We start from the raw sequence: 27983 nt of genomic DNA, 5'->3' as shown, positions 1-27983 counted from the left end.
TCGATGCTCCCTGGTTCGCTTGGCTGACGCTGTAAATTGCTCTTAGCGTGTCGTTGGCCACCCTACTAACACACGCAGGTTGCGCGAACGTTCGACATACGGCCGCTATAGGTGACGATTCGTGTGCGCCGCGTGCGGAAATTACGCGGCCATTTACGGAAACGCGAGATCTGCCGTTTAGTAGACGCTACGTAAGAACGACACGTCATTCCGAAGTTGCGGCCGCGTGCAAAGAACGCACGTGATCACGTGGGCAGGAACCTCCGTCATAAACTCACCTGGCTCACACTAGATTTACAGGTATTTATATGACTTGGTCTGCACGTCTTTTTCGCACGGTGCAAATACGGTGCGGCCGCGTGCAAAAAACGTGGGCAGGAACCTCCGTCATAAACTCACCTGGCTGACACTAGATTTACAGGTATTTATATGACTTGGTCTGCACGTCTTTTTCGCACGGTGCAAATATGGTCACTTACTGACCACTGGCTATATTTAGCATTTGCAGTACCACTGGCTATATTTAGCATTTACCAGTACAAAAACGAATTAATGCTATATGGGGATATAGCAGCAAGCATTATACAAACCAATATAAGACTGAACACCATTAACAGTTTAGAACATTTTATTACACAAAGTACATTACTAATTAAAAGTATACATATTTACAAGGATGAGGTTTACGGTCTGTCACATTACGCATAGCCAGAAAAGCAAAAAAAAGCATGTACAAGCTCTGGCTAGCAACCCATTATCTGACAATTGCAAAAGTTCTAAAAACAAAAATGAAACAGTGCGCATTCTGTGGCAGGCAGACCGGGAACAGACCTTTGTATCCCACAAAAAAAAGGTTAAAATTTACAAAAACTATTTACAAAAAAGGCATCCATCCTTGCAGGCTGGAAAGGCAGGTTTAGGGAGACGGGCTGGGGGTCCCACATCTGAATCGAGGGTCTGGGCAGAAGAGGTCATCCTCATCTGAATACTCCACTGTGGTCAGGGCTGGAGCTGCGGTCAGGGGCTGGGCTGGGGAGGTCAGCTGGGCTGGAGCAGATGCCTAAGGACATAATGAAATGGCTGTAAAAGCAAGTCGCATACGTTCATTGGAAGCGTGCCATGTCACTGGATACGAGAAAATTAACTGCCTGACATCACATACCTTTTTGAATCGAGCAGGGGCATGTTTCAGCATCTCCTGCAGCTGGGCAGACACCTCCGTCACAGTGGTGCTTGGCTTACAGGCCATAACTGCACCTTTTAACCAAAAAGGGAATGGTTTCAATGCACATGGCATGAAGCTCAGATATCGTGTCTGCAAAACATAAAGACAATCATTTACTTTTACATTTCCTTAACACTTCCCTGCAAAAATAAGGAACAAAGTTCTGCCCTGAAGTTACTCACCATCTTCCTTTGATGATCCTTGTCCTTCAGCTGCTCCTCCAAGACCAGCAGCTCCTCCTCCGTTTTAGCAGGGTGCAGGTCATCCAGTACTGCTCCCCGATAGCTGTCTGCAGACTCGCCGGACAGTCTCTGCTCCAGCCTCTGCTCCAGTCTCATCATTGTCTGTGCCATCTCCCTCAGACTCTGCATGACGCTGGAGAACTGCTGACACATCATCCTCTGGAAGTCTGGATATTAAACACAGATGTGGCTATAAGTAATTGTACGGTCCCATAATGGATATTCAGCTCAAAGTATACCCCTACATGCAGCATGAAGTAGTTCACAAAATTCAGCATACCAGCATCTGCAGAGCTTGATGGCAACACTGCTGGAGCTGTTGGTCTCACAGGCGATGGCATCAGAGAACAACCTGAAAACCAGAGGATAAAGGGATGAGCAGGAAACTATGGTGCTGGCGGCGTAGTGATTCTGGCATAAGGGGAAGAATCAACTCGACATGAGACATGTCAGACCCTGACCTGGTCTGGCCGGGGTGCTAATCGCTGATGCATGCTGCTCGTGCCTGGACGTCTGAAGGGCTGAAGGGCCTGGGCTCACAGCGCCTTGGCTCAAAGGACCCGGGCGATGAACATCTACTGCCGAGTAGTGAGATGTGAGATGAGCGAATTAGTGAACTGAGTACATGAGTCTTCCGAAAGTCCTGAGTTAACTAAGTGTGCAAATATGCATAGACATTTCACCAACACAAACATGCATGGATACCTGCATTGATAACTGGCAGAGCAGGCCTTCCGGCTCTGGCACCTGGCATAGCTGGTCTGGTCTGAGTTCTGCCGACCGGCTGCCTGGGCACTGGAACATATAGTAGAGGTAAATTAGCTCAGATTAGTCAACTCAAGTAGTACTCTTTTGGGACTGTTGAATGCACTTTATTATATTACCTTCGTCACTGGAGTCATAGCGTGTGTTGCGCTGTCTCTTCCTTGTGTCTTGGGAGTTAATCCATTGATGACTGCTGCTCAAACACCTTCGCCAAGGCACTGGCTACTTCATAATGCTCTGTGTGTTCCTCAGCAGACAGAGGTTGTCATGGCTCCTCTTGATGTGCTTGTGGAGGTAGATCTGGGAGGTATAGGAGAATGGGCACTCAGAGCAGGAGAACACCCAAGTCTTGCACAACTCTAACATCACAGCTAGGAGAGCGAATGAGAGAGACCATTAAAAAGTATTATCTCACCTGTAGTACAAGTTCAAATATAGAGTGATTATACGTCATTGTAAATGAGAGCTTACTCTCAATTGATTCACGAGGTTAAATAAAGATTGAATGAATATGTAGCTAGTGGGGGGTTACAACCACACAACTGTGGAGAGAGAATGAGACACTTGGTTCCCTCCTCTACTGGTGTTCATGGCCATGGCCACACACCTGGAATACTGCAACCCTGATTTAAAGGCATAAAAGTGGGGAACACATTCTTGAGACGGTTCCTAGAACTGGAGGGGGAAAAAAACGGGAAAATGATCTTCCCTCTCCTCATCACTCACTTCTGCATGGGGCTGAGCTCTACCCTGTCAGCAGTGGCAATACATGAGATAGCGGCTCAGCACACAGGAGAACTGCACAGAGAGGAAGGAGGAGAGAGAAAACCAACAACAAAAAAGGCAAGAAGGGTTAATAACTGAGCGAATCTTGCAAGTTTGCACTACAGGGAAGCAATTGCTCAATTTCCCTGATATTGTGGCGTCACTGGCGTCAGTGATGCGTCTTATGAATCTCACGTGTCTACCGCTAACATTAACTCAATATCAATATTCCCTTTTGTTTATCCCGTCTATGGAAACGTATGTGCATTTGTACTTACGTGTGCCTGCCTATATTGATGATCAGGTGTTTCTCCACCTAAGGGCTGGCCAGACAGAACCATCAGAGACCATTGGGCTGAGCTGAGGAGAGAGCGACATGTTAGAGTGTATGTGTGCATATGTATATGGTGCTCTTCTGTTAATACTCATGAGGGCATTCAACTGAACAAGACTCACAGAGCCTGTGGTGCTGTCCCAGGACTGCCCCTGGACACGCCTGGGGCCGTCTTAGCGCCTCTATTAGTAGTCCACATCATGAGTACCTATTATGCAAAATTTGGATTTGTATGTGAGTGAAAACGTAGTACACAATTCTTTACCCGTTTGACAGAATGAGCAACCATTTCAACAGTTAAGAGTAACATGAAATCCACCAGGATGGCTGCTGTAACCAAATGAGCCAAGATGGCTGCTATAACAAATCCTGCTAGCTAGCCTAGCTCCGTTGTTGGGGCTTCTAGTATTGTTAACGTTAACTTCGGAAAAATGAATGCCTAAAAACAAACACATACTAACGGTGTCGTGGGTTAATGCGAAATCAATGAGTAAGCTAATTATCACATTTTATTCCAAGCGATGAAACAGTACGAACGTGCAGGAGCTCGCGCGAGTCTTCTTCTCAAGACTCCACCATGCCCGAAAAAGGCTAATCACGTTAGCTGGCTAGCTAGTTAGCCAACATTGGAAAGCATCTGCATATAGATAATCATTACAAAAGGGTAGCTTGCACATAACGTTGGTGTTTTATCTGGGACGATACCAAAATACATAGTATGTATGTATACATACTAATGTATACATTGAAATTTAGATACTTACATCTGTGTTGTCGCGGGGAGACAGCGTGTTGGTCTTTCTCAATCACTTCTGTTTGAAACGGGGCGGAAGTTTACCGTTCTTCTTCTCCTTCGCTAGGTTTAGTGGCGGATCGCAAACTTTAATGTGCATACCGCCACCTACTGGCACAGAGTGTGTAACTTGTTTGTCTAGTTCTTGGAATTGTTTTACCTAAGAAAGTAGCCCAATGCCTTGCATTCTACGTTCACTGCTCAGCGTTCATTGCTCACATTTAGGTTGCAAAATTAGGACTTTATTCATAGGCATATTTTTTATCATTCTTTTTATTAGGCCTAGACTGCAAATCTTTAGTGTTAATATTAACTGTAAATGAGAAATTACACACAAAACAGACATGCAGGATTTCTCCTCATTATTACAATTCTGTAACTGTATGACTTCAAAATTTATTTTAAAACCTAAGTAATTTACAAATGTTCTGACCCACTGTGACACATTTCCAATAAAGTCAGATTGGGACTGTGATCTAACCACATTGTCACGTTATTTAATTACATCGTAGTTACGGATTTAAGCAGCAGTGGCGGCTACGTTCCCTTACAGTGTACTGGAGGACGGCTATTTTGGTTATTTTGCGACTGAAAAGGCAAGTGTCAGCTAGGTGTCAGCTAGGTCCGCTGCTGGTGACGTCGCAAAGTTACCACAATTACACCAATGTGTCCCGTCAGTTTTACGTACTGTGTTAGTAGGGCAGCTGGAGGTTTTCAATGGGAGCGAGCGGTCGTCGCGTGCCGGAGTGGGGTCTTGATTTATGACTGTGTGTTGGAGGATTAACAAAAACTCCCAACCCACCGGGAGCTGTGTGTGTGTGTGTGTGCGCGCGCGTGTGTGTGTGTGCGCGCTGTTGTGTCCATTCGCCAGGGGAATACCAGATCAACCGATGCGCAATCTCAAAGATTGGTTTTCTCTCCCCGCAGTGCCCCGAAAGAAAAATGCGAGGGGTGGGAAATCAATAAATCAAGAGTCATGATGTCACAAGTGACTTTTTTCTCCTTTTGATGGCTGGAAAAGCCTTTCATCATGTGCCTTTAATTTCCCTCTTTTCTCGGTCCCGCGCCATCGGAGCGACGGCACTCCCGGGCTGTATATTGGCTACCGGAGTGCTACCCTGTCCACTCTCTACCTCTCTTACTTCTCTCTGTCTTTTTTCTCCGGTGTCTAATCAACTCCTGTATTGCTTCCCTAGCTACAGTATCCCCTGTTCTGACCTTCAGCCAGCAGCGTGTCACTTAACTGTGGCTCTACAAAGGACCAGCCTCAAACTGACAAATGAATACGAAACAAAAAAATAATAAAAACCCATTTTTCTTTCACGCCACAAACAGTCTAATATATACGGTAAGAGACAAACTGCCTTATTACTGTCACGGCGTTTCCCTTTCGCACCGTATATTTTCATATATATCATATATATCTAATGGCTTCCTTTAGGATCGCCCTCTGCCCCTTCTCTCTCTCTCTTTATTTCTGATGTTTACGCTTCTCTCCCCTCCCTCTCTCTCTCCTTCTCTCTCTCTCCCCCTCTCTCTCCCTCCCTCTCTCTCTCCTTCTCTCTCTCCCCCTTTCTCTCTCTCTCATTCTCTCTCTCCCTTTCTCTCTCTCCCCCTTTCTCTCTCATTCTCTCTCTCTCCCCCTTTCTCTCTCTCCCCCTCTCTCCTTCCCTCTCTCCCCACTCTCTCGTTCTCTCTCTCCTTCTCTCCTTCTCTCCTTCTCTCTCTCCCCCTTTCTCTCTCTCTCCCCCTCTCTCTCCTTCCCTCTCTCCCCACTCTCTCGTTCTCTCTCTCTCCCTCTTTCTCTCTCTCCTTCTCTCCTTCTCTCTCTCCCCCCTCTCCCCTTCTCTCTCCCTCTCTCTCTCCCCCTTTTTCTCTCTCCCTCTCTCTCTTTCTCTCTCTCTCTCCCTCTCTCTCTCTCTCTCTCTCTCTCTCTCTCTCTGTCTCCCTCTCCCTCCCCTCCCTCCCCCCCTCTCTCTCTCTGTTAGCGGCAGGCAGTTCAAACCCAGGCAGTGATTTGCATGCAGCGCTGTAGTCAGGGGGAGCGCTGGAGAGATTCGATCGTTGATGAGGCGGCATCGTTGGGGCAGAATGACTCAAATGAGGCTGATAAGCCTCCGCCGGGGGAGAAGGGGAAACCGAGCTGCTTAATGGCCACATTTGTTACAATTAGAAGGCAGGAAGCAGCGGCGCAGCGCTCAGCCACACCCAGGCCTGTTATACTGTATATGATAATTTAACAGTAGGGTCACGCATAATGTGACCGGTGTAACGTCCGGGTCACCATAGAGGCCAGTGGAGGGGTGGTTTGTGTGTGGCGTAGTGTGTGTGGCGTAGTGTGTGAGTGTGTGTGTGTGTGTGTGTGTGTGGCGTAGTGTGTGTGTGTGTGTGTGGCGTAGTGTGTGTGTGGCGCAGTGTGTGTGTATGTGGCGTAGTGTGTGTGTGTGGCGCAGTGTGTGTGTGTGTGATGTAGTGTGTTTATGTGCGTAGTGTGTGTGTGTGTGGCGTAGTGTGTGTGTGTGCGTGTGTGTGTGTGTGCGCGTGCGTGTGAGCAGCAGAGCGTGTTTGGAACAGCGCCGGTGTGATGCGTAGCCCCGTCTGAGCGCAGAGCTGCATATGGACCCCAGAGGAGGCGTCTCGATGGCGTGGGCGCGGGATGTTTAGGCTCCCATGCCGACGGTCGGCAGCTTGATCCCGACGTGTGGATGAGGGAGTGTGTACTCGTACGCGTGTGTGATTTCACCATCTAATGATCTAATGCAATCACCTGATTTTTAGCTCGTCTTTAATTGTGATAAATGAACGCCGGGTTTGATTAATGAAGCATATTTCCTATGTCAAAGGAACTCAGTGATAACATATAACACCAGTCAGCACCAAATGAAATTACACTGCAATTCATTTCCTCTAATTATTCCATTCCACCGTCTGTGGGCCCTAAAACACAGTCTTGATGAGGCTGGATGTGGCTGCAGTCTGAGAGGAAGCTATGCAGTGACAGCTCACAGCCAGCAGGGGGCAGAGCCACTGGTTTCCCCCACTGGTGTCGCTGAACTGTACAAGCCTTTGATATCCTGGCGATGGTTGCGAGCTGTTTGAAGATGGCTGACATTCACACACCCTTTGGAGCAGCCCACACCGCAGGCTTTCAGAAGCCGACCTCACCGTGACTCAGAACAAACACACACTCAAGTCAGGTCATTCCAATTAAGCCCTCCACTCCCACCCCCTCCTGGTGCAATAACGAATAACTAATCAGTTCAGAAACTTGAATGTTATTTAATTGCACTGCCTACATCATGGACAGACACAGGGATCCATTATCCATGATCGGATGGGATGAGTAGATGAGGATGATACTGCTAGACTGCTAGACGACGGATAGTAAAATGCCAGTTTGGGAACCTTTAAATGTCTAGCTGCACACTAGGACTGGAATGAGGAAGGGATTAGTGCTGATAAGACACTATGACTATGTTATAAGTGATGACCAGAATTACAATGTGCCTGTACCTGTTATGTACCGAATAAACTTTCAATTCTATTCTAGCAAATGCACTGAGCCCAAATTTACATTCATGGACAGGGAAGGTGAAAACAACACAAAGGCAATTACAAAAAAACTGCACTGCTGTCCAGTTTGATTCCAGTTCAATTAACTCCAATTCAATTATTTCATTAACATCTCCCGCGCCCCCCCCCACTGATTCGCCACCCCCCGTCACTTTTTTTCCCCTTGCCCTTTATCATGTCTGGCCCCTTTTCTCACAACGCAAGGATGACTTCTGAGAAATCACATTAACCAAATGAGCTCTCCGAATCTGACAGACACATTTAACATCGGCGGGGGCGTCCAGACCCTGCCCGTGTCCTTAGCTTTATCTCCGCTCATCTCGCCAAACGCTATGTTTATCAGTGAATAATTACATTTTAAGCACTTCAAATGACTTTGGATCCGTCGACTTAATGATTAATTACACTTCGTCGGGAAGATGGGGGCTGTGAACACAGACCTAATGATCGTGGAGTTTTAACTTAAGGTATTGAAAGTCTTTCTTTTGGTCTCTCCACCTCTACAGTCTCTTTATTGCTTTGAGTAATCTGCATGGTTCTCATCTTGACAGTTAATAAAGACCTTTCATTTCGGCAGAAACTGTGGTAATTGTTGTCATTAAGCTACTTTCATTAGCCAGAATGATGTCTCTCCGCTGCTGTGGTTTGACTTGCAGCGCACGTTCCTTATAATCACCGTTGTAACAGGATCCAGAGCTCGACAACAATCTACGCTGAGCAGGGAGGAGCTGAGCAGACGGACGCCACGACGCCGGTGTGGGCTCTGTTCACGCCGGAGTTGTGGCGTCCGTCTGCTCGACGCCGCAGTAATGCCTCTGTAACGACCTAGCTCCTAAGAGTCATAACGAAAAGGGAATCACGCGCCCACACCATAATTAAGAGAATATTTAACTAGAAAGAGTGCTCCGTGCGTTTATGCATTTTGTTGGTGTAATTCAGTTGAAATGGTTAAAATCACACCTCACTTTTTACCCTTGGCTCTCTGCTTTCTGTCTCCTCACCTCTGCTTTGAGGCATTCTCTATGAGGCTGTTCTGATAAGTACTTACTGTGCTTTGTTATATGATTCACTTAAATATCATATAAGAGACTACAGGGAGAGCTAACACATAATGTGTAGGCAGATTCTCTGCAACTATTTGTGCACTCCACTGTTAGTCTCTCTTATGAAGTATCTAGCCCATGTTTACTGCTCTGTATATGTTCTTGGCCGATTGACAAACATTTCCCAGGAGCTTGCTCGATCGTCTCCTTGAGAGAGGTCAGGGAAGAATTTTTACAGCTCACTTTTCTGGCCCCCGGGTGAAAACTGAAATATGTAGGGATGGGAGCTATCCAAAAAGGATTTGGATTCAAAACCAATCCGATGTATTGATGTATTCTCAGAGCCTTTCTTATCTTCTCATATTAGGGTTGGGAGGTGGGGGTGGGACCCAAAATACAGACAGCAGGCAGTGCAGGTTCAAAATGGGTTTTAATCTAAAAAATAAAAAAGGCAAAAGTATAAACAGAGGAACAACGGCAATGCACTAACAAAGACAATAAACCGACAGAGAACAAAGGAAACAGGAGGGCGTATAAACTCTGGGAGAACAGTCAAGGAACAACGTACAGGTGTGTAACAAGACATAACGAGACACAGGTGCAGACAATCACCCAGACAAGGACAAGGAGGGATTCCAAACAAGACACCAACACAAGGACAGAGGGAACTAGGACACAAGGGAAGGGAACGAGGCTGGGACTGGGAATGGGACTGGACAGGAACTAGGGGACACCAGTAAGGGGGGGCTAGAGGGGACCAGAGAACTAGGGACAGGGAGTGGAGAGGGACAGGAGTGACGTGGGACTAGTGAGGGACAGGTGTCTAGAGCTGGGGTTGGGAGGACACAAACCAACATAGAAGACAAGACAACGAACACAAGACCAAACACACAAGGAGGCAGAACAAAACCTAGTGACAATGTGATCAAAGTGTTCAGTCTCTGGGGGGAGTGCAGGGGCAGGCTCAGGGTCCAGGAGAGTCCAGGGGGCACAGGAGCTCAGGGTCAGGGATCCAGACCAGGAACAGGGGGTGAGCAGGGCGAAACAGGGGTCTAGGGCAGGGGCAAGGGTCTGGACCGAGAGCAGGGGGCGAGCAGAGTGGACCAGGGGTCTGGGACAGGGATGAACAGAGTGAACCAGGGGTCCGGGGCAGGGGCGAGGGTCCGGACTGGGAGCAGGGGGAGAGCCGGGGCGGACCAGGGGTCCGGGGCAGGGGCGAGGGTCCAGACTGGGAGCAGGGGGAGAGCAGGGCGAACCAGGGGTCCGGGGCAGGGGCAAGGGTCTGGACTGGGAGCAGGGGGAGTGACGGGGCGGACCAGGGGTCCGGGGCAGGGGCGAGGGTCCAGACTGGGAGCAGGGGGAGAGACGGGGCGGACCAGGGGTCCGGGGCAGGGGCGAGGGTCCAGACTGGGAGCAGGGGGAGAGCCGGGGGCGGACCAGGGGTCCGGGGCAGGGGCGAGGGTCCAGACTGGGAGCAGGGGGAGAGCCGGGGGCGGACCCGGCCCGAACCATAACACATGAGCAATCAGCAGTGGCCACTATACTGTCCTTCAGCCATCACTTATTGTAAAGACAACTCAAAGTAGTATATATGTCATCTGTCTATAGTGTATCGATACACCAAATGTTTGTTATGTCCAGTTTATGACTTTGACTATGTTATGTACAGTTATGTCATCTGTCTATAGTGTATTAATAAACTATATTATGTCTATGAAGTCTAAACATATCACATGTTGATTATTGAAAGCGTTAAATTTCCTGTTCTGTTAGGTCATTTGTCTATATTCCTAACTGAAGACAGTTAAAGAACGAACGCCTGTCAACGCGAGCGACAGGAGGAAAATAGGAACAGGGCGAGCGTCAAAAGGGCAGTTCAAACGTTGCGTCCAGTTAGGACATAACAATAGAAAACAAAGCAATGGAATGCATTTTGTCGCTGATGCTCGCTCGTGTCGCGTGTTGTTAGGACACGGTGTTAACCACATGGCTATCAGGCAGTACGGTAAACCCGGCACGAGACGTACATATGAAGTGAAGGGAAATGGTCCAAGTATGGCCAAATTTGGTTTTCTTTTCATTTGTCCATCCGCTCAGTACTTTGGATCCGTTCCAAAATCTAATGGGTTCTAAGTTGGCCCGTGCTACACCCCTCCACCGGATTTTGTGAAAATCAGTCTGGTAGTTTTTGTGTAATGCTACTAACTAACTAGCTAGATAACTAACTAACTAACTAACTAACTAACTAACTAACTAACTAACTAACTACCAAGGCAAACAAAAGAAGTTACAAAATGGAGGAATGAGAGAGCAAGCCACTGCTGGACTCGGCGCCTTTGTCTCCAGGGCACACCTGGGCCCAGTTGCGCCCAATCACCGCCGACGACCCTCCCGGCCTCCAACTACCAGACACAATAAGAACACGTGCAAGACAACACACTCAAACACACCAGCAGACGGAGTGGGAGGGTCAACACACCTTGTTAACTCTGAATCCGGCTGTCTTTTTTGTATCGCTGTGAGGCCAATTGTGGCCATTGTGAATCTGTCTCACGCTGGTGCACATGCAGCCATCTGACGTCTACCCAGATGCCCTTTTGGGCTCTATCGCCATGGAGACAGATGGGGGGTGGCATTGTATGCTTTTTACTGGCAGAGAGAAACAGTAGCAACTAAGTTCACATAATTAACTCCCTGGGAGGAGGGGGGGCTCAGAAACGCTCTGGCGAGTATTAAGGGTAATTTGCACGGGGGGGGGAAGGGGGGGGGCATGGGAGAAAGGGGTGACATGGGAAGACAGGAAGTACAGTAGGCTATCCTAGCCAATCACGTCTTCAAACAATATGCAAAGTCAAGCCCATTTCATATGCACAGATACATCAAGCGTGCCAACAACTTAATGTTTACTGCTTGTATTTGCTCGGTGTAAAATGCATTCATTTGCTGCACAACAATGCACATTCAGCCAAATGTGAGAGCGCAACGAAGGCGGAGCACATTTCTGATGAGTCCAATGCGATTTCTCTATCACGGCCTCATTTGCTTGATCTCAAACTGTCGGTGAACTTTCCGGAACGAAATCTCCTCAGAGACCCACTTCACAACAGAGCTATCAAGACGTGAAATAGCAATTTGGTTCAGAGGGAGGTACCTGCATGTTTCAGTCCCGAGCCGTATTCACAGAGCCTGCATTCAGCCTGTGTGTGAAGTGTGGGTGTTTGACTAGGTGAGAGCAGTGTTAGAGAGAAAGATGGATCTCTCCCTCCATTATTCAAGCACTTTCTCTCTGAGTCGCAGTCACATACATGGATGCATGAGGACTTGCCTATTTGATCACCACAATGCATCTGAAGAGGCCGGTGGAACAGGCCTGGTGCATTTGTGTGGGCTGAATCATTCATTCTGCGCCCGGACGCACAGACACGTGCACACGCACACACGAGAGCGCACACACACACGCGCACACGAACACATGCATGTACGCACACACACACACACACACACACACACACACACACACACACACACACACACACACACAATGCATACACAAACACATGCACGCACACACACACACACACACGAACACATGCACGCACGCACACACACACACACACACACACACATGCACACACAAACACAAACACATGCACGCATACACACACACACACACACGAACACATGCACGCACGCATGCACGCACGGACGCACACACACACACACATGAATGCACACACATACTGTATACACATAGACGCTCTCGCACACACACACTGCACATACCCAATAATGTGTGTGTACACACAGGAGGCAGGTGTGGGTATCCAAGGCAGTACCCATGGCACACACTCTCACTGATGTTTACAGGAGACACTCCAATAACCTCTCCAGCAGTCAGAGAGTGACACTTACACACATTTACAGCGATAAACTCACACACCACTCATACCGCTGACGAGTAAACAAGTCACTGAGGGATTCAGTCAACATAAACATTGAACGGGAGCACATATGAACACACACACACACACACACACACACACACACACACACACACACACACACACACACACACACACACACACACACACACACTCACCCATGCACACACATGATCTAAATAAGTCATAACTGTACATCCTTTTACTTCAGAACATCTCTTCCAGATCTCTTTCGGTATCAGCGTCCCAACATGGATGTAAACAGAACTCGACCCGGGCGTCTGAGAAGCCGAAGGGAACGTGTGAAAGTGCAGTTGAGGCGGTTCCAACGCGCTCGGCTCTAACCGGAGTAGAAACATATTGACTTTCCTCTCAGAGTTGCAGCTCAACTCCCAATTCAACAGCCTCTATTGACGAAGGCAGTGTTGGGTGGTGACTGGGGCACTGTGTGGTCAAAGGTATACCCGTGAGTCAGTCTCTAAGTGCGGTGCTCAACTAGAGACTGAGGACGTTCGTCCAGGTTTCATCGCTAAAAGTGGGTGGGAACAAAGATTGAAAAAAAACTTGCGTTGCAGAACCCATTGCAAGTCTTTTTAGGGTGTTCCTACGTCATGGGGGCGGTAAATGTTTTGTTTTGATTCTCCGCTCCAGGGAGGAAGATAGGCGAAGGACATTGTTTCCGGTAAGGCTTTCAATCTACTGGAGACGTACAGTAGGCAGTGGCTCTGATTGGTAGCGTCCGTTTCAGGCGCCGTTCTAGCGACGACTTTCCACAGAAATGTCTCCCGGCTTCCGGTTTCCAAAAGTCCGACGTGGTGAGGCTAGGTAAAGGAGGTGTGGTGGTGTGGGCGGGGCCTTACCTCCGGGCTAGGTAAAGGAGGTGTGGTGGTGTGGGCGGGGCCTTACCTCCGCCACGGGCACTCCCTCTGGGGGCCGGCAGTGCAGCACGATCATGCCTTTAATGGGCACCTCCCGCCCCTGGGGGTCCTGCTCAAAGTTCTTCCTCAGGTCTGGGGGTGGGGGGGGGGGGGGAGGGGGGGGCAGAGCAGGGATTAGACGAGTAAAGCAACACACACACACACACACACACACACACACACACACACACACACACCAAATGCCTAAATGCTATGATAATAGTAAAATGTGGTGCTACTAACAAACTAACGAACTAACGAACTAACGAATGAATGAATCTAACTAATACAACCCACATCAACTAATCCAACCAGGTAAGAGGTGGTAGAGGTGGTGGAGGTGGTGGAGGTGGTGGAGGTGTTGGAGGTGGTGGAGGTGTTGGAGGTGGTGGAGGTGTTGGAGGTGATGGAGGAGGTGGAGGTGGAGGTGGTGGAGGTGGTAGAGGTGTTGGAGGTGATGGAGGAGGTGGAGGTGGAGATGGTGGAGGTGGTGGAGGTGGTGGAGGTGTTGGAGGTGATGGAGGTGGTGGAGGTGGTGGAGGTGTTGGAGGTGTTGGAGGTGGTGGAGGTGTTGGAGGTGGTAGAGGTGTTGGAGGTGATGGAGGTGGTGGAGGTGTTGGAGGTGGTAGAGGTGATGGAGGTGGTGGAGGTGATGGAGGTGGTGGAGGTGGTAGAGGTGATGGAGGTGGTGGAGGTGATGGAGGTGGTGGAGGTGATAGAGGTGATGGAGGTGGTGGAGGTGATGGAGGTGATAGAGGTGGTGTGGAGGTGGTGGAGGTGATGGAGGTGTTAGAGGTGATGGAGGTGTTGGAGGTGGTGGAGGTGGTGGAGGTGATGGAGGTGGTGGAGGTGATGGAGGTGGTGGAGGTGTTAGAGGTGGTGGAGGTTCCCGTACTCACAGGCGATGCGGACCGTGGCCTTGCGGCTCTTGGAGGTTCCTAGGTGGCTCCAGGCCACGCAGAGACACCAGTAGTCCTCCGGGCCGTGGAAGTCCTCCACCTGCTGCCTGGACACGTTGATCATCACCTCCCGGATCTTCAGCCCTGCACGCACCAAACGGGGATCAGCGTCACTCGCATTATCGCTCAGATGATCAATCTCGTTATCAGTCTAACAATCACGCAGATCGTTATTCTGTAGAGATGGAATGGACGAGATGATTGTCAACTCAAAACGAGATTAGTAGTCTCACCAGGGGGCAGAGAGATTATCATTTAATTTCCCTCTGTCTGAATAATCTCACCCAGGACAAATCTATGGTCTGAATCCATATCTGCTCGTTATCATCATCCGGAGAATCAGTGAGATAATTAAACCCCTCGTAGCTGTCCACCCAGGCAATCAGAGTAGCGTTGATGTGGAATGTCATTCAGATGGTGATGGGTATTGATCCAGTTCATGCAGTGCTACTGCATTTAGACAGATTATGAACTCAAGTGAGACTAAGCATTTTCCAATGGAGCCTGTACTGGAAGGTGGCTTCTGGCCCACACGGTCTCCATGGAAACCATATCAGACCATCCTTCCCCACCATAACATTTTTTAGAATAGAATAGAGCGTTTATTCGGCATGTGTATCAAGCACGGCTACAGTACTGTAATTGGACAATTTAATTTCCTTCCTTGAAAGTGCCTTATTTCAACTATATGATTGTTTTTTAGAAATATATTCCAGATGACCTTGATAGTAAACGTTCTCCGGACATCTCTGAATTATTTATGGTTCGGTCCATAATGAGCGAAAAATAGACTTATTTTCCTATAAAGCGAGATTGTGTGAGGCTCTATGTGCGCCAATGGAGGAGCAGCCGTGTAGTGTATTATCGGGCTGCTCAGTGGGCTGTCTTGGAAAGCTTGTGAAAAGCCAATTCCCCGGGCAGCTTTCCAGAGCAGCTTCTGCTGTTCCCGTATCCGTCTCCCTTCCTGCTATAAGCCTATTTTCCACAGCCCACTTCCAAGTCGGCCAGGCGCCTGGTAAACGGTACCCGACACATTCTCCGGTACTCCCCGACCGCTCCCGGCGCCCTCCGCCCACCGTGCGCGGCCCTCCGCGCTGACGCAGCGGAGAGTGCCGCGCGTCAGCTGCCGAAGTCGGCTTCGACCAATCAAACGCAGACTGGGGGTGGAATCTGTGTTGAGGCGAACGCTCCATTGGTGAGTTAAGCACCTGCTTCACCACAGACACGGCTGTGATTTATTTCAGAGGAAATTAAGTGTTTCTAGCAGCTTAGTCGCGCACCAGGTAGTCAGACGCAGCCCGGGGTGAGTGACACCGCGCCATTATTTCCCAGAAGTGCTCTTTCTCTTCTCTGTCTAAAAAGCATCAAAACAACTTCACACAGACCTTTTAAACTGTGGTATGGTTTGACCTTCTGTACATACTGCAATGTTTCTGAGGGTAAACCTTGAACCTTCACAGCACATCTGTGTGTGTGTGTGTGTGTGTGTGTGTGTGTGTGTGAGAGAGAGAGAGCGAGAGAGAGAGAGAGAGAGAAAGCGAGAGAGAGAGAGAGAGAGAGAGAGAGAGAAAGAGGGAGAGAGAGAGAGAGAGAGAAAGAGAGAGAGAGCACGTGCATGTGTCAGAGAGAGAGAAAGCGAGAATGAGAGAGAGGGAGGGAAGTTGCAAGTGAGCGAGAGGGAGAGAGAAAGACACACACACACACACACACACACACACACACACAGAAAGAGGATTTGTGGCCAAACAAAGAAAACCATAACTAATAGAAACAAATAATCCCCCGTGAATAGCAGCGTGGAGTAATACCGTATTGAGAGGGCGCCAAGGTGAACCCTGCGGGGGAAATAGATTGAAAGAGGAAGAATAAATTAGGAAGGGGCTCTCTCAGAGTCCGCCACACTGGGAAGGGATCAAAGAGCTCACTTCATCCAACAAGCAACCCGATAGTACCTTCGAAACGGTGAAGGCCATTTGCAACCCACTGCTTTGTCTGTGTGGCTCTTAATGGATTGTGTGTGTGTGTGTGTGTGTGTGTGTGTGTGTGTGTGTGTGTGGAGGGGGGGGAGTGTTTACATTTCAGGACCTCTCCGTCTGACTTCCACCTCCCTTTCTCTCAAATGGCTTCCTGTGTCCGTTCTGCCCCTCATCCTTCCCTCTGGTCTTCATTTTGCTCTCGGCTCCTTCCTCCCCGCCTCTCTCCTCCCCGGTCTGCTCCTTTCTCTCTCCTCCCCAGTCTGCTCCTCTCTCTCTCCTCCCCGGTCTGCTGCTCTCTCTCTCCTCCACGGTCTGCTCCTCTCTCTCTCCTCCCCGGTCTGCTCCTCTCTCTCTCCTCCCCGGTCTGCTCCTCTCTCTCTCCTCTCTCCTCTCCAGCCTGCTCCTCTCTCTCTCCTCCCCGGTCTGCTCCTCTCCTTCTCTCTCTCCTCCCCGCTCTGCTCCTCTCTCTCTCCTCCCCGGTCTGCTCCTCTCTCTCTCCTCACCGGTCTGCTCCTCTCTCTCTCCTCTCTCCTCCCCAGCCTGTTCTTCTCTCTCTCCTCTCTCTACTCTCCTCCCCTGCTCCTCTCTCCACTCCTCCCCAGCCTGCTCCTCTCTCTCGTCTCTCTCTCCTCCCTACTCCTCTCTCCTCCCTCGGTCTGCTCCTCTCTCTCGTCTCTCTCTCCTCCCTACTCCTCTCTCCTCCCCGGTCTGCTCCTCTCTCTCGTCTCTCTCTCCTCCCTACTCCTCTCTCCTCCCCGGTCTGCTCCTCTCTCTCTCCTCCCCGGTCTGCTCCTCTCTCTCTCCTCCCAAGTCTGCTCCTCTCTCTCTCCTCTCCAGCCTGCTCCTCTCTCTCGTCTCTCTCTCCTCCCCAGTCTGCTCCTCTCTCTCGTCTCTCTCTCCTCCCTACTCCTCTCTCCTCCCCGGCCTGCTCCTCTCTCTCTCTCCATGTCTTGCCAGTGGCTCTTGACAGAGTGCCACGACACTACGGCAACCAAGCCTGAGTAGAGTGAGTAGAACACCCCTCCCCTCTCTCTCTCTCTTTCTCTCTCTCTTTCTCTCTCTCTCTCTTTCTCTGTCTCTCTCTCTCTTTCTCTGAGAACTCTCTCCGCCCAGGCGGCCTTGGAGGACGAGGCACTGGGCTTTCTCTTTCTTTAGTGTATATCTCTCTCTCTCTGCTACCCCTTCCCTATTCTCTCTCTCCCTCTCTCTCTCTGCTACCCCTTCCCCGTTCTCTCTCTCTCTCTCTCTCTCTCTCTCTCTGCTACCCCTTCCCAATTCTCTCTCTCTCTCTCTCTCTCTCTGCTACCCCTTCCCCATTCTCTCTCTCCCTCTCTCTCCCTCTCTCTCTCCCTCTCTCTCTCTGGAAGTAAGCAGTGATCACTCTCTCTCTAGGCCTTGGCTCTTTGTTTGCTCCTGGCTGTGTGTATGTGTGTGTGTGTGTGTGTGCGCGTGTGTGTGTTTGTGTGTGTGTGTTTATGTGTGTGTTTGTGTGTGTGTGTGTGTGTTTGTGTGTGTGTGTGTGTGTTTGTGTGTGTGCGTGTATGCGCCAGCGACACCGTCCCCTGATCCGAGCTCACCGCGCTGCCAGGAAGTGTCCCAGTCCTCCTAAACGCGGCGGCGCCGGGACCATCAAACCGAGGCCGCCGTGTCTATGCGGCTTCGGGTGAGGCGCGCCCCGCCCGTGTGCGCGAGGCGTCGCCGCCGGGCGGGCGGCGGGGGCGAGGGCGGACGTGCCGACGGGCGTCGCGCGAGACAAACTAAACGCGCCCCCCAGCAAAACCCCTCCCCAGCCCGGTCCCAGCTGCGCGCGTCACGTTTAATCCCCCCAACCGAGGGGACGCGCTTAGCGCACGCATGGAGGCGCGGTAACTCGACTGTTAAAAGCGCCGCTGGTTCTCATTTGCATAGCTTCGTCTTAATCGCTTAATTGGTTGACTTGCGTGTAAAATATGCATACGATGTTAAGAGCGCTTTTCCACCGCGCAACTTAATCTGCTCCCTGAGCAGTCTTAGAGTGCCTCTCACTCTGTAGCGACGCATTAATACTTTCCTCTTTCCTCTCTCTCTCTCTTGTCTGTGTAGCTACTCCCTTCGCCCCTATGAAGGAGTATTCACTAGCCATGCCTGAGTGATTCCCTCCGGTCTCCATGTCTCCATACCCACTCCTGCGCTCTCTCTCTCTCCCTCTCGCTCTCCCTCTCTCCCTCTCTCATTCTCTCCTCCCTCCGTCTGCTTCTCTTCTGCTGTCTGCACCTGGTTGACGGTCGGAGGTAGATGATGTCTCGCTTCAGGCTGGCTGTGATCCTAATATACAGACCTGAACTCATCCCAGAAACTCATCCGCCCCCCCACCACCACTCTCTCTCTTCTCTCTCTCCTCCCTTATCAACCATCTTCATCAGCGAGTCGGCGGAAACCGCAGGAGCAGACCGCCTATCTACCGCTCCCCTCTGTCGTATTCTATTGCTCTCTCCTTCCTCCAACCCCCCACCCACATCCGCCCCCCCCCCCCCCCGGGAACACTCCCTCAAAGAATCTGCAGGAGTTGATGATAACCTCTGGCCCCCTCTCCTCCTCTCCCCCCACCTCTCCTCTGCCCTCGTATCGCTCCATCAGGGTGTCATCCTGCCGGGGCGCACATGCTGATTCCTCTCTTCCGCTCCTCTCCCACCCCCCTCCCCCCTCCACCGGTCTCTCCCTCCCTCACTATCAGTCTTCCTAATCGCTCGTCCTTCCGTCCTGGAACCCCCCCTCCCCCTCCCCCTCCCCGGGGAGGGCAATCATTGTCTTAGTTTAGCGAGCGCTTCGAGGAAGGATCGTCCCTCGCCAGCGTCGTGTCTGGCTTCTCGTCAGCGCCGTGGTGGGCTGTCATCTGGTCTCTACGCATCCAGAGGAATCAGTGCAAACACACGCGCGTCCTGTTTCCGGGCGCCGAGTCCAGAGAGATGAGACGCAGGGAGACTCGGTCGCTGTCCCGGTTGTTTTATTCTAACATTAAAAATTAAAATAAAAAGTATGTTTCGAGTCAAATGGGTCCAGGCGTTCCTCCTCTTACAGAACGAGTCAAGGTGCCACCCATGGGTGTGATTCTGGGGAAAAAAACTACAAAGATATCGAACAAAAAAACGATGCAAAAACAACAATGAAAAGTGGTTTATCCATCGGTTTTATGTCCTGCAATAGCAAATTAGGACCTCTCGGTTATTTCCCCCTTTTTTATTGTTTTGTCCTTGACTCATTCTGTAAAAACAAACATCTGGACTTGACTCGACTCGAAACGTGTTTTTTAATGTTGGAATAAAGCAATTGGGAGCTCCCTACAGGGTCGCTAGTCTATCACCCGTGTCCTTCTCACTCAGGTTTGGAATTGGTCCCACCCCGGTACCTTTAGGCGAGCTCCGCCCTAAACAGACCAGGGAACGTTCTCCGAATTCTACACCTGAACCGACCCGATAAAGTTCCCCGCGCCGCGCCGGGGGAGATTCTCCGAGCGTCTGTTCCGCCATGGCGGTGGCGGCGGCGCCGTTTACATCTGGTTAAGCGATGATTACAGTTGCGATCGAGCCGAGCTGCCTCTGCTCGCGACTTCGCGCCGTCTCAGAAGATTTGGGAACGGCGGAGGGATAAGGAATGAAACGCTGCTTACGTCGCATTTGAAGATACGCGGTCGACACTTTTCCGCTTTCATTTAGTTCAGAGTGCCACTTCTCTGCACCTTGTTCTTATCAAGAAGCAGAATGGGGCTCTGGAAGTGTGTCTTGATGCCTCGCTCAGAGCGAGCTCACTGTGGAGAGGAGATAGGCGAGAAGCTCTTCAGAGACGTGGAACACAGGTTTCAGAGTGGCGTAGTGGAAAACATGGGACATGGCGGCTCGAAACACAGAGCTGGAAAGTTGGAGCTTAGAACTCTGCCTTAATCCTTTTATCATTGTGTGTCCCCACATCCAAGCAATCACATATGGTATCTGCAAACACACACACACACACACACACACCCCGCCACCTCCCTTACACACATTAACCCTCACAGCTACAGCAATAACAGGAGCTTGGGTTCAAGGCCCAGTCAGACATGTTCCCTGAGGAGAACTTCCTGTCCCGGCTTGTAGTCCCAGTGTTCCCTGAGGAGAACTTCCTGTCTCTGCTTGTAGTCCCAGTGTTCCTTGAGGAGAACTTCCTGTCTCTGCTTGTAGTCCCAGTGTTCCTTGAGGAGAACTTCCTGTCTCTGCTTGTAGTCCCAGTGTTCATTGAGGAGAACTTCCTGTCTCTGCTTGTAGTCCCAGTGTTCCTTGAGGAGAACTTCCTGTCTCTGCTTGTAGTCCCAGTGTTCCTTGAGGAGAACTTCCTGTCTCTGCTTGTAGTCCTAGTGTTCATTGAGGAGAACTTCCTGTCTCTGCTTGTAGTCCCAGTGTTCCTTGAGGAGAACTTCCTGTCTCTGCTTGTAGTCCCAGTGTTCCTTGAGGAGAACTTCCTGTCTCTGCTTGTAGTCCCAGGGTTCCCTGAGGAGAACTCCGGTTCCATGCATTACTGTCATCCTCCATCAGGGTCCCACTTCCTGGGCGGAGTCACCCGGCTGCTCCCCCTATGGCACGGTGCAGCGTCTCAGAGCAAAGTTTGACGGTAGTCACGCCAGGCGCCGCGTTTCGTCGTCTCGGCCTCCGCGGGAGCACCTAACACACGATCTACACTGCTAGCCTGCACCAGTAATGATTCTGCTATGCACACGCACGCACGGACACACACACACACACACACACACACACACACACACAGCTTTATATGTATTTATATAGCGCTAAGAAATCAAATGACTACAGAAGGTGCATCTGTTCAGCTTGTCAGAAACAACTGAACTTTTTACTGAAGAATGAAATATTCAACTAGAAATGGGGGTCAGAGAGCACGGACCTCTGCCCCTGAATGAATTTCGTGGCTCTGTGCCAAAATTGAATGACCCAGCACGGGGCAGTGCAGGGCGCTCCAGGCTCTCCCCCCCCCCCCCCACACCCTAATCCATACCCTGTCTCTAGCACCCCCACACAGGGAGCTGGCTTCTTTCCAAGTTTTGTTTTCATTCGTGGATCCATCCTGTGATTCGGGTCTGCTCCAGAATTGAATGGGTTCTAAGTTGGACCGTGCCATTCCGTGAAAATCGGTTCAGTAGTTTTTGCGTACACTCTCACACACACACACACACACACACACACACACACACACACACACACACACACACACGCCATCGAAAACATTACCTTGCGCTGTCGCTGAGGCGGAGTTAACAATAATAATAACATAGTAATAATAATAATAATAATAGTCATACCACAGCACTACTACTACTAAAACTACTACTACTACTACTACTACTACTACTACTACTACTACCACTACTACTACTACTACTACTACTACTACTACTAATACAAATAAAAATAATAATAATAATAGGGAGATTCATCACTGTACTGCAGCTTCCATACAGTGAAAGACAAAGGAGCATGCGGAAGCTCTTTTTCACGTTTATGTCCAGAGACTGTCCAGTCAGGGCTGTTCACCGAGGACGTGATGGATATTCTCTCGCCCGCTGTCCGTGTCCTTCATCACCTCGCCGTCCCCGGGAAGGCGAGAAAACAAACACACAGGAAAACAACAGCCCAGTATATTACACGCATCGAACGGCAGCTGTCTCTTCTCCTCTCCGGTCCCCGTCTCACGTCTCTCTCTCTCTCTCTCTCTCTTTCTCCCCCCGGGCCCCTGGTGAAACCAGGTTAGCTGCTGTTGTTTGGCCCTGCTCCATTTGATTCACAGCTTCCTGCTTCGGCAGCAGCAGCGGCGTCGGACTCCCAGGAGCTAAGCAACACTTTAGTGGAACAGCTATTAGCAGGCTACAGTACTGGTGTAGCACTGCCACTAGAGAGCCAGACTGCAGGGAGTTAATGTGTGTGTTTGTGTGTGTGTGTGTGTGTGTGTGTGCTCGCTACCCATGCTTAAGTCTGATATATTTCTGTAGGATTAGATTGTCTAAAAATGGCGGACAGACCACAGCGAGCACGCACGCACGTATGCACACGCACACACACACTCTGAGAGACCCAGTGTCAGACACCGAGCACACTTGTCCACGAACACACCTTATATCCCTGCCTGTGCCCACGAAATGACCCACCATCTCGGAGAGTGTGTGAGAGCCGCAGCACGTCTGGCCTGCAAAGACGCATCACTGTGCAGGGGGGGGCGTCTCAATGGGCCTCCACACAAACCTGGCAACCCTAGCACTAGGCACGAGCCTTCCATTAGGAGAGATTAGGTCTTTTTGTCCGGTGGAGTGAAAAGACAGCTCTGAAAGGATTGCAAGGGATAAGGGAGGAGAGAGAGAGAGAGAGAGAGAGAGAGAGGGAGACATGAAAGAAAAGAGAAACTTCATTGCTGGAGTATCAGCCTGGGAAGCAGACATGAATTCCTGGTCTGGAGAGTCTGCTGACTGAGCCGAGCTGCAGTAGTTGAGCAGCAGAAAGAGAAAAAGTTCGCTTTGAGTGTTTATCATCCTCAGAGCTTTGAACCGGGCGTACGGACGGACGTGCATCTCCAGGATAGCCAGCTATGTCAAACAAAGCTGTGAAAATAGGCAACAAGAGAGGGAAAGAGAGACAGAGAGAGGGGGAGGAGAGCGCTCATGCAGAGCAGATGAAAGCCGCGCCGCCCGAACGCCGGCCGCAAAGAACTCAAAGAGCGGCCGCCTTCCCAGAGCCAGTGGCGAGGTAGAGTCGGAAAGGGAGGCGTCAGAAGTATAACGATCCCGCTGTACTGCCGCCCACCCGCGGTGAAGATACAAAGGCCCCACACTCCACGAGCGGCGCTTTGAGACGCGGGGGAGCGTGGCTGGGGAGGCGGTGAGGGGGGGGGCGTTAGGGGGGGGGGTGTGCGCGCTGCGTGCCTTCGGAACGGAGAGCTGCGGTGCTTCTTCCTCGTTCGAGCGCGCTCCTCGCCGTCAACGCCGGCCGGACTGCCGCGGGGGCTTGTCGCGGTAAGCGGGTGGCGCCGATAGCCCAGCGGTTACAGCATCTGACCGGGGTTGACCGAAAGGTTGCCGGTTCAAGACCCAACCGGGTCACTAAACCATCATTTCCTACCGCTGTGCCCTTCAGCGAGGCGCTCACCCCTGACGCTGTAGCTCGAACACATTTGCGAGTCGCTTTGGATAAAAGAAGCGCCTGCTGGAAAAGAACGAATTGTGACACGTTTCTGCTTCGGCCTGCGTCCTGTCGTACCGGACGCTAAGGTGTTTAACGCCCCCAGCTCTGTGTACCTCCCTCTCTCCGAGGCCTCGTTACCCCCCCCCAATTCAGGCCTGGCTCTCGGACGGACCCCGAACACCACTCTGGCCCTCGAGCAGACTGACAGGCTCGGGTGGACTGTTAAATCTCTCTCCCTCTCTCCCCCTCCTCCTCCTCCTCCTCCTCCTCCTCCTCCTGCCTCCTCTGAGGTATGAGTAACATGATAAGGGGCCAGACGGGAGCAGGGCTGTGAATTCAGACGCGGAGGCAAGATTTAGTGTCCGGACCCGGCCCCCACGGTACCTCTCTGGGAGAGAGGGCGATAGCCATCTGTGATGCGTGTCAGGAAACGCATCAACGCCGGTCAGGGAGACAAATAGAAAACAAGATCGGTCGCTATAAATCTCGGACCGACATTCTGACCGCTTTATACGAGACGGAATCCAATTAGTCGTCTCCGATGTGTACGTAATGTGTTTTTTTACCGGACTGAAACATGACTTCTCTCTCAGCCTAGCAGCACGCTATCTTCAAGGTCTGTGTGAGGACCGTGATAAAGAGGACACGGTGGAGATGTAGCAAACAACACTTTCAGGGGGAGAAAGAGAGACAGAGAGACAGAGAGAGAGAGTACTCTTTGAGGTTATTTCTATTCTCCGAGCCGAATAAAAACAGTGAAATTTCGCTCGGTTGCATCAGTAAATCACAATCATCTCCACCCGTAGAGTTTTCAAAGACGAAACTCCATGCCGGACGACGACTGTTCGTGTTTCATGCGTTAACTGGCATCAATTAGTTTGGATTGACTGTGACATGTATGGTAGGGCAGCTAGGTGGCTGTATTGAATTTGTTCTTGGCCTTAGTGGTGTAGTCAATAAGATGTCTTTAAACCCTAGCAGAGTTCATCCCATAGCCTTCATTCTTCACTACCTACATGCTGGAGTACCATTTCTTAACACGATGAAATGTGAACCTGGGAGCAATTGTGAAATTGGGTTGGATGGAATTGGGATGAAAATTGGGTTGTGTGTGCGCATCAGCATCAGTATGTGTGTACAGTGTGTGTGTGTGTGTGTGTGTGTGTGTGTGTGTTACCTATGCCCTAGTTGGTGTACTGCTTTTATTCTTGGCTCTCTGCTTTCTGTCTCCCCACGTCTGTTTAGCAGCTGTACCTAGTTTACTCTACATACTTTAGGAGTCTGTCTGCTACACTTAAATATCCTATCCTATGTCCTAGACAACAGCTCTGTAACTGTTTATTTACTCCACTGATAGTTATATCTCTTAAAGGAATATGCTCGTTTTTGACAACCTGGACCTTATTTACGACATATTATAAGAAGTTTGACTCACCCAGATCACTTTTTTGTTGTTCGGAGGCCTGTAGAAGAAATATAAAATCCAGCGCGAGCCAGTATATCCATGTAATGGCGGCGCACGGGGCATAGGGAATGCCGTTTCTCAAAATCCATTTTCGGCCGCTAAACGGTTGTTTTCATCAATCACATTGCATGAATCGACAGTTGATATTCCTCTACGCCAGCCATTGTTTTGGTTCCAAATAAGGGATCTTGATCCTCTGTAACAAGCCTCTTTACAAGCCGCTCCCCCACTTGCTCCAGCACGCATGCGCACAGGCCAGCGCGCAGACTTGCTATTCTCCGTCTGTAGGCTACACTCGCGGCTCACATTCTCTGCGCTACGATCGGATTGTTGGTGCCTAGAATATTGTGTGCAATATGGCTGAATATTTGTCAGATTTAGAGGATCTAGAAAATCCGATCGTAGCGCAGAGAATGTGAGCCGCGAGTGTAGCCTACAGACGGAGAATAGCAAGTCTGCGCGCTGGCCTGTGCGCATGCGTGCTGGAGCAAGTGGGGGAGCGGCTTGTAAAGAGGCTTGTTACAGAGGATCAAGACCCCTTATTTGGAACCAAAACAATGGCTGGCGTAGAGGAATATCAACTGTCGATTCATGCAATGTGATTGATGAAAACAACCGTTTAGCGGCCGAAAATGGATTTTGAGAAACGGCATTCCCTATGCCCCGTGCGCCGCCATTACATGGATATACTGGCTCGCGCTGGATTTTATATTTCTTCTACAGGCCTCCGAACAACAAAAAAGTGATCTGGGTGAGTCAAACTTCTTATAATATGTCGTAAATAAGGTCCAGGTTGTCAAAAACGAGCATATTCCTTTAAGTATTGAGCCCATGTTTATTGCTCTGTAAATATTCTTAGCCAATAAACGTAAACATTTTCAAGGAGCTTTGCTCGATCGTCTCATTCAGAGAGGTCAGGGAATCATTTTTACAACTCACTGTTTTGAAACTGTTTTTTTTTTTCTAGGGGTAGGATCTATGTCCATCCCCCCTTAGCTCTCTGTAAAGCGCACTGTGTTGCCTCTGTGTATGAAATGAGCTATACAAATGAAGTTTGATTTGATTTGTACAGTATGTATGTGTGTGTGTGTGTGTGTGTGTGTGTGTGTCCTCGTGGCCACACGATAACTGGGTACTTCGCTGTCCCAGGCCGGACTGTTAGGGGATCTCGATGAAAGACTGATGACCTGATGACCTGGCGGATTCCCCTCACAAACCACCTCCATCAGTGCGTACGCTCCAACACTGGATGCTGACCCTGAGTACAAGGAAGTGTTCTAAGCCTGCCTGCACTCATCCATAAATAAACCAGCATCCACCGACAAGCTCATTCTCCTAGGAGGTTTTAACGCGAGAGTGGGCTCCGACAGTGGTTTATGGAAGGATGTGCTCGGGCAGCGAGCTTAACGAGAGCGGTCTCCGCCTGCTCGCTCTCTGCTCTGAGCATCGACTGGTCATCACAAACACCTTGCTCCAGCTTAAAGGAGTAGTAAAGGGAAAAAATCATGTTTAGCCCTGTTTTAAGGTTACTTATGATCATATACAATGGTTCAGATCAAAACGTTGACCAAACTAGCGCTTTTGAGAATGTTGATAATTGCTCTACCACCGTTTTGGTCATACAATGGATGTGGGTGGGCACTGTGAAAAATCATTAAAAAAACATGTTACTGAATGACTGAATGAATGAATGAATGAATAAATGAATGAATGAATGAATTAATGACGCTGTTGCAGACGACAAAGACAGGACAGTGCAAAGACATGACAGTGCCCAACAGTACAAAGAGCAATGAAAATCCCCAAAACAGTGCAAACAAAATACAGTGCAATGTACAAATTACAATATACTGTTAAAAAAGGGGGAGGCACAAATGTACTATACTGTATGTACTATAAGAAAGGAGTGTGGTGAGTGAGTGTATGTATGTGTGTGCAGAGTGTAGTGGTGGTGGATGAGTGGTGTTATGTACAGTGTGTGTGCCGTTGAGGTATGTAGCACATTGATGACATTAATGAGTCTGATGTCCGTGGGAAAGAAGATGTTTTTGTGGCATAAGGACCCAGTCCCGATGGACCGCAGTCTCCTGCCAGAGGGGAGTGGGTCAAAGAGACCGTGGCCAGAATGGGAGGGGTCGGCCACGATCTTATTGGTCTGTTTTAAAATCCTGGAGGCATGCAGGTCCTGTAGGGATGACAGTCTACAGCCGATCACCCTCTCAGCGGAGCGGATGATGCGCTGCGGTCTGCCCTCGTCCTTGTCTGTTGCGGCTGAGAGCCAGATGGTGACGGACGAGGTCAGGATGGACTGGATGATGGATGTGTATGGAGCGTGAGTACGGTGTGTGTGTGGATGTTAAATTCCAGCTGCCTCAGGAAGTACATCCTCTGCCGTGCTTTTTGGGTGACGGAGCGATGTACGGCTCCCACTTGGGAGTTAACAGTTATCTTACTGACATCTTGTTATTATCAGCAGCATTGCTATCTTTAGTAGATACGCTAGGCCAGTGTAATGCTCTCCATCCAGCCAGTAAGAATACCCTTAGAGCTGTTAAATAAGGTACTGAAAAGACTAGAGGACAAGGGATGTTTAGAGCTCCGTGTCTGTGTTTTCCTTGGGCCCCAAAATGAGTAAATCCACCCCTGGCTGGGAAGGTGCTAGCGGATTATGCTCCTTCACCTAGCATCCCGTGTAAACGAAAACATCCAGCCTGAATCCCAATGCGGCTTTAGGCCTTGCGGACATGATCTTCGTTGCTAGACGGGTACAGGAAGAACAAAGACCTGTTCCT

The 27983-nt window shown here is 50.0% G+C and overlaps 2 protein-coding genes across 4 annotated transcripts in view; both read right to left on the bottom strand.

Annotated features, from left to right (window-relative positions):
• Positions 1 to 27983, bottom strand: part of LOC311323054 (netrin receptor UNC5D-like) — a gene marked incomplete at both ends in the record, with an annotated part of 139417 nt that overhangs the window by 10209 nt on the left and 101225 nt on the right. The window contains 2 exons of the mRNA XM_084455188.1: positions 13588 to 13691; positions 14498 to 14641. Of these exons, the coding sequence (XP_084311314.1) occupies positions 13588 to 13691; positions 14498 to 14641 (248 nt within the window). The remainder of the gene's footprint in view (positions 1 to 13587; positions 13692 to 14497; positions 14642 to 27983) is intronic.
• LOC311327398 (uncharacterized protein) lies at positions 687 to 4127 on the bottom strand. 3 transcript variants are annotated; one of them, XM_084460433.1, is made up of 10 exons: positions 3454 to 4127; positions 3276 to 3357; positions 2959 to 3030; positions 2352 to 2532; positions 2173 to 2262; positions 1929 to 2045; positions 1748 to 1819; positions 1408 to 1634; positions 1163 to 1315; positions 687 to 1060 (listed from the first exon to the last, which is right to left on the bottom strand). In XM_084460433.1, exons 5-10 carry the CDS (start codon positions 2219 to 2221, stop codon positions 917 to 919), a joined length of 762 nt encoding a protein of 253 aa, XP_084316559.1. In that variant the 5' UTR covers positions 2222 to 2262; positions 2352 to 2532; positions 2959 to 3030; positions 3276 to 3357; positions 3454 to 4127; the 3' UTR covers positions 687 to 916. The 3 variants fall into 3 exon arrangements, with proteins under 3 accessions (XP_084316559.1, XP_084316558.1, XP_084316560.1); XM_084460432.1 differs by having other exon boundaries at positions 2352 to 3030; XM_084460434.1 differs by having other exon boundaries at positions 1929 to 2042; positions 2352 to 3030.

Source organism: Borostomias antarcticus (genome assembly GCF_949987555.1).
Source record: "Borostomias antarcticus genome assembly, chromosome: 2".
NCBI classification, from domain to species: Eukaryota; Metazoa; Chordata; class Actinopteri; order Stomiiformes; family Stomiidae; genus Borostomias; species Borostomias antarcticus.
Note: the sequence above shows the minus strand (reverse complement) of the source record. Positions and strands in the feature narration are given on the sequence as shown.

Bases quoted from the DNA above. Each gene is read 5' to 3' on its own strand.
- LOC311327398 (XM_084460432.1), bottom strand. From the start codon at position 2,221: ATGCCAGGTGCCAGAGCCGGAAGGCCTGCTCTGCCAGTTATCAATGCA. The intron at 2,046-2,172 runs GTATCCATGCAT...ACTACTCGGCAG, and splicing joins TCTGCCAGTTATCAATGCAG to TAGATGTTCATCGCCCGGGT. The intron at 1,061-1,162 runs GTATGTGATGTC...TTATGTCCTTAG, and splicing joins CCCCTGCTCGATTCAAAAAG to GCATCTGCTCCAGCCCAGCT.